Genomic DNA, 15,115 nt, shown 5'->3' on the forward strand with positions numbered 1-15,115 from the left:
CATGAACAACTACCTTTAGGTGAGGTTCCCTTGGTGCCTGCATAAATTGGCTCAGATGTTGGACACTGTAAGCTATGCCCAGTCTTGTATTTGTTAAGAAATTCAGCTTTTCAACCAGCTTCTTATAGCACCCTGGGTTGGGCAACAGGGTTCCTTCATCTTTGCTCAGTCTGATAGTAAGTCAAGTGGAGAGCTAACAGGAGAGTATGTCAAACAGTCATACTCTTTCAGCAGGTCCATAGTGAATTTTCTTTGACAGATTAGTACTCCATCACCCTTGTACAATATTTTTAGCCCCAAGAAGTAGTGTAACTTTCCAAGATCCTTTATCCTGAATTGATTATGCACCAAAGCCTTCAATTCTGTGATTTCCTCCAAGTTGGTACCAGTTAGAATTACATCATCTGCATAAACAGCCACAAAGACTGTTGAGTTCCCCAGTTTCTTATAGAACAATGAGTGATCACTGTCTGAGTGTTTGAAACCCCTAGAGTGTAGGGATTCTATTAGTTTGTCATACCACTGCCTACTAGCTTATTTTAGACCATATAGTGACTTCCTAAGTTTGCATGCTGGATTTCTAGTAGGTACCATTAAACCTTGTGAAACCTCCATGTATACCTCTTCATGTAGATCTCCATGCAAAAATGCATTGTTGACATCTAGTTGATAGAGATCCACCCTCTCTTTACTGCAATGCTGATTAATGTTCTGACTGTGGTCATTTTTACCACTGGTGAGAAAGTTTTTGTATAATCAATTCCTGCTTCTTGTGTATAACCCTTCACTACCAGCCTTGCTTTGAACCTTTATACACTTCCATCTGCCTTGTGTTTGATCTTGTATACTCATTTGCAGCATATCGCTTTCTTTCCTGCAGGTAACTCAACTAGGTCCCAAGTATGTATAGCATATAATGTTTAAAATTCTTGTGTCATTGTCATTTGCCAAGCAGGATTCATAGATGCCTGCTCATAAGAAGATGGCTCACAATCATGTGAAATGTTTCTAATTAATTGCTGACTCTCAAGTTGTAAGACATTAAATGAGACATGATGTTTATCATTGCAGATTGCATTAAAAGATGTGGAACTGGTATGAAGATCAGGCTTTGTGTTTTGTTATTGAAGCGTTGGCAAGGAATACACATAGTCCTTGAGGTGTGCTGGGGTAGTGTGGGTTCTGCCAAATCTTCTGGGATTTGGAGGATTTGTTTGAAGGCTATTAAACTCAATGATTTAAGGGCTAGTGAGTTGTACTTGTGTAAATGGCTGAGAGGTAAGGCTATTGGACTGATTGGGTGTTATTGAACTAGGTGAAGGCAATGGTGAGCTAGGTGGATGAATAGATGTAGGTGGAGAAACAGGGGTAGTAGTATTAGTTACAGGTCCATCAATGACAGAAATTGATGTATATTTATCATACAAGTCATAAGCATTTAACTCTCTAGAGGTAGGATGACAACTGGACGAACTGGAAGTTAATAGATGCAACACTGAGGGAAAACTAGAATGTTCAGGAGAAACTGCAAAAGGAAAGATATTTTCATGGAACACTACATCTCTAGATATATGTATCCTGTGTGTGGCTAAGTCTAGGACCTTGTAACCTTTAGTACCAAAGGGATAACATACAAACACATGAGGTGTGGCTCTTGGTTCAAACTTGTCTCTGTGGGTTTTCTGTGTATATGGGTAGCATAAACACCCAAAACTCTTGAGTTGTGAGTATTTGGGATTTTTATTATACAAGAGTTCATATGGGCTTTTATTATTAAGGACAGTGGATGGAGGTCATGTTTATTATGAAGGTAGCTGCGAGGATGCACTCTCCCCAGTACCTTATGGGTAGTTTGGACTGGTAAAGGAGGGCTCTTGTTGTTTTAAGTAGGTATTTGAGTTTTCTTTCCAGTACACCATTTTGTTGTGGTGTGTATGGATAAGTTTTCGGATGAATTATGCCCTTTTTCTTGAAAGTAGGTCATATTTTCATTGTTGACAAATTCTAGACCATTATCAAATCTAATGGTCTTAAGAGAGGTGTCAAACTGATTTTCAATCATAGATAGAAAGCTTTTAATAGCATGAAAGGTATTGCTTTTGCAACTTAGGAGGTGAGTCCAGGTTGACCTACTCAAATCATCAATCATAGTAAGGAAGTATTTGTAATTATTGATCATGCCCAACTATGCCTTATAAAAAGGACTAAGCGGTCGTTGCAAATATAACCCGGTTTACAAGTCCGGAGTCGAATCCCACAGAGAACTGAGGCCTAGCTACAGCTGTTCAATATTGCTAAGAAGACAAGCTCGAACAATTCCTAAGTTATAGATATTAAAGTCCTTATATCTAATTAACAATATAATTAAATTAGTAGATTAATAACTAAAGATACTATGGGTTGGAGAAAAGATTAAGGAAGTCTAGAGTTACGATTTTCTCAATTGTCTTCTATAATTTTGCCTGTATTCTCTATAGATCATGAGCGCTCTGCGTGTTGTAATTCTCTCCCGAGTAATTACGACAATTTACTAGACATACTCTCCCGAGTTACGCTAGCTGGACAGCTCACTTAGATCGCACACAAGGTTTCGTTATCCCTAATCCCACCTTTAAACCCTTGGTTATTGATTCCTCACATACGTCGGGAGTGATGTTGTTCAACAACTACCTAAATATGCACTCTCTTCCGAGTAATACATACTAAATAGGAACAGCTAATTGAGGATCCTATCAATTAACTACAACAAGAACGTAGTTAAACAAATAGAGATTATACTACGGCTCAATTATATAAAAACATAACAAGAATTTATCCTACAAAATATTCCATCAAAATCCTAGATAACAAATTAGCTATTCATAATAGTATGTAAAACTACAATACTAGAAGTCATAACCAACAATGAAAAATAGGAAGAGGAAGGAAAAACTCGTAGAAGAATTTCCCGCCTTGCTCTTATTGTGTCTCTGCCTCCTTAGGTCGAATCTATGTCAAAAGTATGTACAACCCCCTCAAAATAGCGTTTTTACATGTATTTATACCAAGTAGGGTTGAGCCCAGACAAAAAACCATTTCCTGCGCGAACTAGGACTTAGCTCTGTAAAGATTGAACAGCCGCGCCGCAGGCTGCGCCGCACCTTGCGGCGCGTTAGGGCATTTTATGAGCAGCCTCTTATTTTCGTGTCAGGCCTCAATTTACACTGCTGCGCTGCGCCTTGCGGTGGCCCATGCGGCACGGCAGTGTAGTTTTCTTAAAGTGAACTTGTTTCGTCCTCTTTTAACATCCGGACTTGGTACACGACATCCGAACACGATCCCAGCTTAATGTATTGGGCTTTTACTCAGATTTCAAAGCTCTAAATTTATCAATATATCTCCAAATTAACTTTTGAGCTCACTTCCTGCAAGGCATAAAACACGTACTAAGTACAATTCACTATTAATTGAACTCAAACGCACGTAAAAAATGTAATCATTGGCATGTAATACTACGGCTAAACACGGGTTTCTAGCCTAACATCAACACCCCACACTTAAATCATTGCTCGTCCTCGAGCAATCAAACTACACTTTATATAGACACGACCTTTTTAAACAATTCTCCAAACTCATCACACCAAGAATATTTAAAATAGACTAAGCACAAAAGTGTAACATCTTCACCTCAAGATTTGACTCACAAGTACCACGCATTATTCACAACTCACCCACTTACTCTAACGTAGAGATCACTGACATTACCTTTCCTTCATGAATCAAGTGCCCTTACATAATGTAAGCACGTGATTTTTGCTTCACGGACAATCACTCCAAAGGAAAACAAAAATAGTGACCAGTGACCTCGCTGTACAAATTTTCAATTTTTCATGACATGTACTGCTAGTCATTTGTGGTTCGGTCCATTTTGCATTTAATCTTATCGATCAAAATACAAAGTACGTCTGTCATGGTAATCAAACCGTAATTCGGTCGTTGAAAGAAAATTCAAAATATATATATATGCATCGTTCGTTCTAGGTTGTGATTTAACTTACTTAAATATTTTTGTGATAATTGTGTCAAAATGTTACATTGTTGTTTGTTTTAATTTCATTGTTTTTATTATTTCATTTTGGTTTTAAAATTAGAAAAAAAAAACAAAAGAAAAGAGTGAATGAAAATCAGTTTGGGCCCAAGAAATGTAACAAAAATAGGCCCAAAACCGGCACACCAGTCCAGTCCAAGTCCGGCCTGCCCAAGTACGGACCCAAACGACGTCGTTTTAGGGACGGTTAATCTGAGCCATTCATCTCCATTTATCCGATGGCCCTTATTGGCCCTCGTGACCCGACCCATTTCCATTTTAAGCGACCCCCTACTTAGCCAAACGGCACCGTATTGTTAAGCTTCCCCAATCCTGACCATCAATTGTAATCAATCCAACGGCCAGGATTGAATCACCCTCCCCATATATAAACCTAACCTAACACCCCACGCCCCCTATCCGAACCCCCCATCCACTCATCGTCTTCACCAAACACTGAAACCCCCCCCCCAAACCCTAGCAGCCGCCCTGATTTCCCTTTCACCAGAACCCGACGGCATGAACGCCGATGACCACCTCCTGAACACCCTAGGACCCCCTCACTCTCCTGAACATGGATCTATTACCGCTAGCCTCGAATCACCTTCCTTCATCTCGAATCTTCATTTGAAGATTCGAGTCGAACCCGGACCTATACCAAACCTCACCATCTTCGTACCAGACACTTCCCTAACCTCCTCGTGACCAAACCAGGCTTGGTTTGGTCCGAATCTACCCACAACTCCTAAAAAACCAGATCTGAAAATCCAAAACCTAGAACACGAATAGCCTTGGAATCCGGCCGGCCTTAACAGGGGTTTGAGGTCTAATAGACCTTAATCAATGTGTTCTCATGTGAGAACACCCTGATTAAAGTTTGTTCGGCCTCAAATGGTCGAAGCTAAGTCGGATTTGGGTCAGTTTGGTTTAAACTTTTTCAGTAAGTTTTCCCTTCTCTTTGTTTTAATTTTGATTGAGTTGTTAGCATGCTTTGTTGTGACTGTGTGTTATTGTTTGATAATTTTCTTAATTTCTTCCATCTCTGCCAAAGACCTTTTTATTTGGTCGTTTGTTTTCTGTGTATGTTCTGAATATATTCTGTGATATACATGTTCGATTAGGATAGTCGTCGCATAAATAATTCATATAGGTTCCCAGTAATTGAACAAAAGGTGTCTGATGCCCTTTGGGTCCCTGTACGTATTGTTTATGTGAATGATTGATTATTACCTGTTGTATTTAGTATAGTCGACTCGATAAACATCGTCGATTAGTTTTCTATAACTAATTGATCAAATGAACTAATAATATCACATGATTGATCGAACCATGTCACTAACTGAATGCCCGACACTGTTTGAAATGGGTTTGTTTGCATTGCAAAACGACTGAAAAGATTCAGCCCATGGGCAGTTCTGAATTTGAACTTTCAGAAGTTCAAAATGCCCTGATGCTGCAATGGGTTTAGGGCAGTAATAATCAGGGTTTAACAGGGGTAGTCTGGGGTTTGAAAAGAACAGAAAAACTTAGTTTAAATGAGCTGACAAGTAGGGTACTAAATTGGGATTAAACTAATGCCAATGGGGAACAAGACACACGAGTATGGGGTTTAAAATGAATACTTAAATGAACCCATAACTCTTGAACAAAAGGAATAAGCCAAGCGTGGGAAACAAAGGTCTGGCATCAAAAAGATGCTTAGGCGTGGGATTTAATAGGTATGGGCAGTCTGCGAATTGGGAGGATCCAGGCAGCCTGACTGCACTGGTTGTTTGGCTTATAAATAGGCCATTTCAGAACTTAAAATGGGCTGGAAATTTTAGTCTTGAGGAGAGGTCTTGTGAGTTGAAGAAAACTAGAAAAAAAATAGAAAGAAATTTCCAGAAATACTGTAACTGAACACTGTCCAAAAATTGCACAAAGAAACCAAGTTGGTTATCCTAACTGGGATTGTTATTTGTTCCATTAAGAGAAGTTTGTGTTCTTCTGCTGTGATTGTCACTACACTGAGCTTTCTGTGTGCTGTTGGTTTGAGTTTTAGTCTCCTTGATTGTCGAAACTGTGCTGGTTACTTGCTGAGCCTTGGTGGTTATTGAACTTCTGTGGCTATAGCACAAAAAATTCTGTTTCCTTTCTCGACTGGTTTTGTTTCCTATCCTGTTTTCCTGGGATTATTAGTCCATTGCTCGATCACTTGTTGAGCTTCATCATTGTGGCTATTTTGGTGGTTGCTGTGTTGTTGTTGTGTATCTGCTGTTGCTGTGTTTGTTGCATATTACTCAGCTGATCATTCCCCTTCTGTTTTTGCTTGGCTATACCAGGTACACGTTCTAAATTCACTGATGTAATGATACGTTTGGAGCTGTATAAAAGCACAAGGTTATGGTAGTCCAAACATGAGCATGGCTACCTTTATTCTGCTGATCATAGTTTAGAATGTTGGTATTTAACATGTAAAGTTTAAATTTCAAACTATGTAATAAGATAGTTTCTCAGTCCATAAGGAGTTTGGTCTAGCAATCCATTGTTGTATGTAAATCAGTAGGAAGTTAGCTGGATAGTAGTAATACTCGGCCAGCAATGGCGTCGCGTCTGTTAAAATGAACGCAGTAATCACACTTGTTTCGCCTTGATCCTTTAGTAAATATGTGCATCTTGAGGGTACACTAGGCAATCTGAATTACTGCCAAAAGATAAAAATCGCATAGCTAAACACGTGATAACACCACTTGAGTTAGACAGGATCATCATGCAGTCGTTTCGTTTTGTTAGTGTCAAGCATGTGATGAATAATTAACTGAACCTCATACGTATGCTCGTTAATATATAAGGTCGAATATGCCTAATTTCTTCGCCTAAGGATAATCCGTTTCGATACTGTTGTGCGTCAATCCCATGTTTCAGTTTTCTTGAATAATAGAATATAGAACGAAGGTCATCCCTCTTTGTACAAACTCTGCTGCAATTTTCTCATTTTTGTGTCAGTTGTACGCTAATAGCTAATGAGTTGCATTTTCTCAGCATGCAATCAATCAAGGTATTTTCTTGTGTTTATTAGAGACAAACTTAATAGAAGAATGTAGCTGCTATAGGATATCCTTTTAAAATAAAGACGAGATGAGCCTCGACAAAAATAAAGAAAAACGCACAAATTGCGGGGCCCTCGTTAAATGATATATTGAAGCATTCAATCCCTAAGGTGGGTCGTTTAGCAAATCTCATGACCCTCCCGGAATAATAACGCGATAGCCTCTTTAAGCGCGTATTTAATAATTTTACCTTCTTAAATTCGGGTGCGCATTTATGTGACCCAAATCCAAATCCCGACGGATTCGAGATGTGTTTCTAATCACGGGTACATTGATTGTGACGTGGTTCGAGATGCGTGTCCATGACGTCGCAAATTCCTTTTAAAAACAAGAATGAGACGAGCCTCGACAAACAAAATGTACAAAAGTTGCGGGGCCCTCTAATGTATATATATATCAAAATGTACAAAAGTTGTGGGGCCCTCTAATGTATATATATATATATCAAAGTATTTAGAATTCGGGATGTGCCGTTTAACGAATTTTTACGACCTTCCTCAAAATAACAAGACGCTAGTTGCTTTAGGCGCGCCTCTAATAATTTATTTTCCTTAATTCGGATGCACATTTATGTGACCCAAATCCAAATCTCAACCGAGTCGAGATATATCGATAGCCACGGGTGCATTGATGTAACGTGGTTCGAGATATGTTTTCACGACGTTGCAATTCTTGTAAAATAATAATAACGACAAAAGCGGTTAAAAGTTAAAATTTGCACATAAGTTCATATTTGTATAAAATCAGATAATCAAGCCGAATATAACAGTTGAGCGACCGTGCTAGAACCACGGAACTCGGGAATGCCTAACACCTTCTCCCGGGTTAACAGAATTCCTTATCCGGATTTCTGGTACGCAGACTGTAATATGGAGTCATTCTTTTCCTTGATTCGGGATTAAAATTGGTGACTTGGGACACCCTAAATCTCCCAAGTGGCGACTCTGAAATAAATAAATCAATCCCGTTTCGATTGTCCTTTAATTGGAAAAAACTCCCTTGCGCCCTCGCGGGTGTGTAAAAAGGAGGTGTGACAGCTCTGGCGACTCCGCTGGGGAATTCTGACCCAGAACCACTGGTTCGGGGTTAAGAATTCGAGCTTAAAATAATTGTTATTATGTGGCTTTATTTATTATCTGATTTTTACGTGTTTGCGCCTAATGTGCTAAATGCTACTTTTATTGCTTTGATATTATTTGAACTGTACATATAAACTGTGCCGAAACCCTTCTCTTCTCTCTTGAGAAGCGCACGCTGGTCGTGGCTTCTTTCTGTTAGTGTCATATGCCAAAATAGAACGAGGATTCGGAGGAGTTGCAAAATCGGATGGCCTTTTGGTTACCGGTACACAGCTCCCATCCTTGGCTCGAGTTATCCGCTCGGGTAAGCCAGGTCTAGAACAAACACCTAGGTTTTGCAGCTTAGTATAACATAGCTTCATGCCGGATCCCTAGTAGGAACGCTTATTTGCATCATGTGCATTTGACTTAGGGGACTCAGCACAGGGGCTGGGTCCGTCTAGGACAAGCAACCTGAGAATAAAGACCATCCTGCTACATCCTGTTTGCTTTATGCATTTACTTGTTTCAAGGCTTGCATGCTGACCGGCTTCTGAATATCGGGAAAAAAAAAGAGAAGAAAAAAAAGAATAACGGTTAGGGAGTTAATTATTTATTCTTGAAAAATCAATACCCAGAAAACGATTAAAGCTCTGCCAGAATTTTGAAAAAAAAAATGTGTGCCTTATTAATTTGTTTTAGAAAGTAAGAGTCTTTGATTTATTTTTTAGTGTGTCTCCAAAATTCGGCTTATGCCTGAACTACGTCAGTTTGATTCTCGCAGGGTGCGAGATACGTAGGCAACCCCCATCGGGCTCAACTTGTTTTTCAAAATGTAAGTACAATCCAAAGAATGAAAGTTTTTAAGGTGACATCATACTTTTCAGAAACAACCAAATTTCGTTTTTCTAGGAAAAAAGGGGTGTGTCAATTTGGTATTTGAGTCCAATGAGTCTGGATCTTTGCTTAATCACCCCAATAAATATGCAGAATGAGCATAAGTCCAAGTTTGCCGGTAACAGTTAGAAGCAAAATCCCTCTGGAAGTGCGATTATGGTGGGAGGATTTGGAAAAGTCAGAATAAGACAAGATCAAACTGCACCTCGGAGGTCTGGTTAATTTGTTGAACGTCAGGCCTCGGTGCGACATCATAAAGGCTTTGGTTACATTTTGGGATCCGGCCCACAACGTGTTCCGCTTCTCGAATTTTGAACTCACCCCAACCTTAGAAGAAGTGGCAGGTTACATGGACGTCACTGAAGGTTTGAGGCACAAATACCGGATCGCCCCAAGAGCTGTGAATTCACACAAATTCATGGATCTGTTGAAGATAAGCAAGGGAGTCCCATACGCTGAACTGGATAGAGGTTTTTCTACCCTGCAATTCATATACCAGAGGTACGGGAACATAGGAGGATTCAATGATCCAGAAAGTGGTGTCTGCAGTAGGGGAAATCTGGTAAAGTGGAATGAGCATAGGCGGTTCGCTTTCATGGTGGCATTCTTGGGCCTTGCGGTGTTTCCCTGAAAAGATAGAAATATCGATCTGAAGGTGGCTGGGGTCGTTAAAGTCCTGATTACCAATGATAAAAGCATCCTTGCTCCTATGGTAGTGTCGGAAATATACCGAGCCCTCACGGCTTGTAAGGTCGGGGCAGATTTCTTCGAAGGATGCAACTTGTTATTGCAGATGTGGATGATCGAACACTTGTGCCGCCATCCTTAGTGTATGCGCTACATGTCTACAAACGAGGACTGCATCGAAGGTTATAACCTGAGGGTTTCAGGTTTCCGATTACCAGAAGGGTTCGAAGAATGGACATCCTATCTCCGGGCCATAACTGCAGATCAAATAAACTGGACTTTGGGTTGGCTTTCTGTGGAAGAAATCGTATACATGCCCGCCACTGGTCCTCACTTCCTCTTGATGGGACTCAGAGGTATTCAACCTTATGCCCCTTACAGGGTGATGAGGCAGTTAGGAAGGTGTCAAGTAGTACACCCGGACGAAGATCTCAGCACTTATGCAGTCGAGGTCAGCAGTGACGGCCAATTTCCTAAAAAGACAGTTCGTTGCATATGGGGAGAATGTCAGTACCTGACGGTAAATACTCGGGTAGGTGATGTATCCAGAGGTGAAGTCTCACCAGCTTATCTTGCTTGGCATAATAAGAAGAACATTGCGGAGCGGCCCACCAAACGGCCTCACCTCCAAGATTTTGTTGAGTCATCACAAGAACAATGGGGCTGGCTCGCAAAAGAGGAAGGTTACCGAGCTGAAATCGGGAAGCTAAAGCGTCAAGTTGAAAGACTTGTATTTGAAAATAATGTGCAAGTCGCCTCGGAACAGGCGGAAAAAAACAAGCTAGCCCAAAAGAACCAGACCTTGAAGGCCCGCCTTCGCCAAGCCAGTAAGAATAACATTGACCGACAGAAACGTCGCTCCGACGAAAGATTGATAGCAAGTTTAAGAAATCAGGTCATCCAGAGCCAAGAAGAATTAGAACAATCAGAAGCTTGCATCGCAAGGATGAAGGTCAAATGGGCAAAAGGCACAACAGCCCGAAGACAGCGTCTGCAGCAGGTCATAAGGGATTATGAAATGAGCATAGGGATATTAAGAGAGACGAACTCCACTCTACATGATCGGATCATCAAACAAGCACGAGATGCGCAGGCCGACAGAAGACAGTGCTACGACGCAATGGCCCGCATGGAAAGACACATGGAGTTGTTCCAGGATCGACTTGCCGACAATGCTCAGGCACTGGGATTGAAGAACTGACAAATCAGGCAGTTGTTCAGTGAAAGGGATAACATTCGAGCAAGGATTGACGAAATCGGGCATTACATCTACATGAAATGCCTGGCATGTGAACGAACACCTCGGAAGACCCTCCTTGTTTCCATCATGGGCTGCGTCCACCGGATTATGCACGAGTTGAAGAGCTTGCAAAGAGACCTTACACCTAGGGCCGCGAAAGGGCCGAAAGATGCCTCGTGGGCCCCTAAGTTGGAAGATTAGGCTTGGGTCGAGTCCTGCTTATTTGGCTTTGTTGCTTCCCATATGTTGTTTTCTTTTCGTTTAGTCAAACCAAGTTAAAAAATTGTGGAGTCTGTATTGTTGCTATTTTGTCTGAAGTAATGTGTAATAGCAAATTTTGATAATGAAATTAAGTGACTCCGAAAGAATTTCTATGTATCTTTACTTTATGGCAGAACTACGCCTGGTCTGATTCGCGCGGGGACGTGATACGTAGGCAATCCCCATAAGATTCGACCGCTTTTAATAAAGAAAGAAAAGAAAATACAAATAAAATACAGGGTTTCCAAAATACTTTAAAAAGGGACAAATGAGCAAGCTGGGATGACGCATGTTGTTTGAAACAAAGCATGTAGAAACGGTTAACTGCCTAGGAGCATTGCATCCTCTATGTGTTGTGATCAGATTTGTTAACACTAACGCTAACAAAGTTTGTTGTTGTCTGATTAAGACAGTTAGTTGTTAAAGAATTCTGGCAACACACTCTTACCAAACCAGATCCAAAGGACCGGTAGCAACAAGCATGACTACTTCAGAGAATAGTAATGAGGAAGAAAGGCCGATGGGCCAATTGTTAAAAGAAGCGATGGAAAAGATTGAAAGGATGGGACTAGAGATGAATGCAATGCAGCTAGCCCTAGCCAAAGCACAAAAGAGCCCTGAGCCACTGGGACACATGCCGGAATACCCTCACTCTGGCCCTTCCACAAGCCGCCCAAATCCCCTTTATCATCAAGAAAGAAGCCCTCATGATTCCCAAGCTCCACCACCCCCATCAACCTCTCCCAACACCCAATATTCCCATTTTTGGGGACCGACATCAGCCCCTTTTGCAAAGAACGACCAGTGAGCCATTGTTTCAGGCTCACGATACACAATACTATCCCCCCCCCCCGAGCCTACGTTTCATGCCCCCGAACCACAGGCTTACAATCCACATTTGGAAGTGCCGGCAGAGATTGAGAAGCCGGCTAAGGCCCCTGAACAGGATGAAGTATTGAGAAAGTTCAAAAGCCTGGAGCAGTCCTTCAGGAACTTGCACGGGCTGGGCAATCAAGTCAGCGTAGCATACAAAGATCTGTGCCCTTTCCCAGACGTCCAACTCCCGGCTGGGTTCAAGATGCCTAAGTTTGATTTATATGAAGGGCACGGTGATCCCATGGCACATTTGCGGGGATTCTGTAGCAAAATGAGAGGGGCAGGCGGCAAGGATGAGCTGCTGATAGCTTATTTCGGCCAAAGTCTGAGCGGATCTGCACTAGAATGGTATACCAGGCAGGATTCCAGTAGGTGGTATACTTGGGACGATCTGGCGCAGGCTTTTGCAGGTCATTTCCAGTACAATCTCGAGATAGTCCCTGACCGTCTCACATTATTAAGAACTGGGAAGAAACCCGGGGAAAGTTTTCGCGAGTTCGGGTTCCGCTGGAGAGAACAAGCAGCTAGAGTCGATCCTCCCATGAGAGAGGGAGAGATGGTGGACTATTTCTTGCAAACATTGGATCCAACCTACTTTGGTCACTTGGTGACGACAGTCGGAAAATCCTTCAACGAGGTGGTCAAGATAGGGGTCATGATAGAAGAGGGTCTGAGGTCTGACAAAATCTTGAATTACTCGGCCCTCAAGGCCACAACACAGGGTATTCAGAGCGGCACGGGAGGTGTGCTGAGAAGAAAGAAAGAAGAGGTTGCCACGATCGAGGCAGGCAGTTGGTCCAGGGCTGGCAGGCCACACTACAACCAACCCAGACCTCACAGGTCAAACTACCCATACAACCCACCACAAAATTTCTATCCACCTCGAGAACCACATTGTTCCGTACACCAGGCTCAAGCATACACTCAGCCTCCGGTTTGCCCGCAATGGCGCGCGCCGGCTCCCCAGAACATATATGCACCCCCACAAAACACCTATCCTCCACCGAGAGCATATAGAAACCCTTCAGGGGCAGGCTTTCAGGGAAATCCAGATGTTAGGAATGACAGGTTGCGGAAACAAAGAACCTTCACCGAACTGGGAGAAACCTACACCGCTGTGTTCCACAAGCTGCGGCAATTGGGTTTGGTTAGTCCTGTCCATACTCGGGAACCAAATCCCCCGCCTCAGAATTTGGATCGTTCAATCAGTTGTGAATACTGTTCAGGGATGCTCGGGCACGATACCGAGAAGTGTTGGAAGTTAAGGCATGCCATACAGGATCTTATTGACACCAATAAGATCGAGGTCCAGACACCGGAGGCTCCTAACATCAACCAAAACCCACTGCCAGCGCACCACGAAACTCACATGATTGAGTTGGTGTGTGAGGGAGGAGAATTGAGAAAACCCTCACAAACAGTGATGATGATCCAAGCCGCCCCGAAAGAAGTCTCAACCAGTGGAGGAACGAGTGTACAGTCGCAGGGAGAAGGCGTCAAGCCGGTAGTGATATTGGGAAAGAGCCCGTCCGCCATAACAAGCAAACCCGAGCCAAGCAAGTTGGTAATACCAGGGATCCCGCCCACACCGGCGGTCGTGTTGAAAGGGGTATGTAGAGAACGGGTGACCATAAAGCCTGTGGTCCAGCTGCCGATGATTGACAGCAGGGCTGTGCCTTGGAAATATGAAAAGGCGGTGGTGATGTACAAAGGAAAACAGGTGGAAGAAGTCAGTTGTGAAGCGCAAGGGCTGACTCGATCAGGTCGATGTTTTGCTCCGGTGGAGCTAAGAAGAACCAACCCAGTTGCAACCAAGAAACCTGTGTCCGAAGAAGAGGCTGAGGAGTTCCTGAGGAAGATGAAAGTGCAGGACTACTCCGTGGTCGAACAGCTGAGAAAAACACCGGCCCAGATCTCGTTGCTGTCATTACTGATCCATTCTGAGGAGCATCGACGGGCTTTGATGAAGATATTGAACGAAGCTCATGTACCCAATGAGATTTCTGTAAACCACCTGGAAACCATTGCCAACAAGATTTTCGAGGTGAACAGGGTAACATTCTCAGATGATGATCTGCCGGTGGAAGGTACGGAGCATAATAAAGCTCTATACCTAGCTGTCAAATGTGAAGACTCGGTGGTAACTCGAGTATTGGTGGATAACGGCTCAAGCGCCAATATTTGTCCACTATCCACCCTGAACCAGTTAAAAATCGACCACGGAAGGATCCACAAGAACAGTATCTGTGTCCGAGGGTTTGACGGAAACGGAACAGCCACTGTAGGGGATGTTGTACTTGAACTGACCATTGGTCCGGTCCTGTTTACCATGGAATTCCAGGTGTTGGACGCCACAGTATCTTACAACCTGCTGTTGGGACGACCATGGATTCATGCAGCCAAAGCGGTGCCCTCCACCCTAGATCAGATGGTGAAGTTCGAGTGGGAAAGACAAGAGGTCGTATTACACGACGAGGATACAACGTGCACCACGGGCGGAGCCATTGTACCTTTCATAGAGACCACTGAGGACAAAGGTCCTTGGGTCTACCAGATTTTCGATACAGGGTCGGCCAACAAAATTTCTGAAGGAGAAATCGTCCCGCACCCTAGGGTAGCTGCCGCAACAGTCATGATGGTCTCGGAAATGCTGGGTAATGGATTCGTGCCGGGAAGGGGCCTGGGAATCAAGCTTCAGGGGATTGTCCAACCTGTCACCTTACCTAAAAGTCTGGAAACTTTCGGATTGGGGTTCAAACCAACCGCAGCAGATAGGAAGCAAGCGCGAAAAATGAGGAAGAGGGTTTGGTTTCTGCCTAAACCAGTGCAACGTCTCTCAAGGTCTTTTGTCAAAGTAAGTGCCAAGGGGTCACCGGTCCCAAAGATTCTAGGACCTTTGATCGGTATAAATGAGGACCTGAATCAGAGTTTTGAGAGGCTA

The 15,115-nt window shown here is 42.8% G+C and overlaps 1 protein-coding gene across 1 annotated transcript in view; it reads right to left on the minus strand.

The window, feature by feature from the left end:
- Positions 1-165: 165 nt before the first annotated feature.
- LOC138871893 (uncharacterized) overlaps positions 166-15,115 on the minus strand; it is a 49,272-nt gene continuing 34,322 nt past the window's right edge. The window contains exons 4-7 of the mRNA XM_070149813.1: positions 1,260-1,525; positions 792-874; positions 592-733; positions 166-444 (exon numbers count right to left, since the gene is read on the minus strand). Of these exons, the coding sequence (XP_070005914.1) occupies positions 166-444; positions 592-733; positions 792-874; positions 1,260-1,525 (770 nt within the window). The remainder of the gene's footprint in view (positions 445-591; positions 734-791; positions 875-1,259; positions 1,526-15,115) is intronic.

This window comes from Nicotiana sylvestris, chromosome 6, assembly GCF_000393655.2.
Source record: "Nicotiana sylvestris chromosome 6, ASM39365v2, whole genome shotgun sequence".
Classification (NCBI taxonomy): Eukaryota; Viridiplantae; Streptophyta; class Magnoliopsida; order Solanales; family Solanaceae; genus Nicotiana; species Nicotiana sylvestris.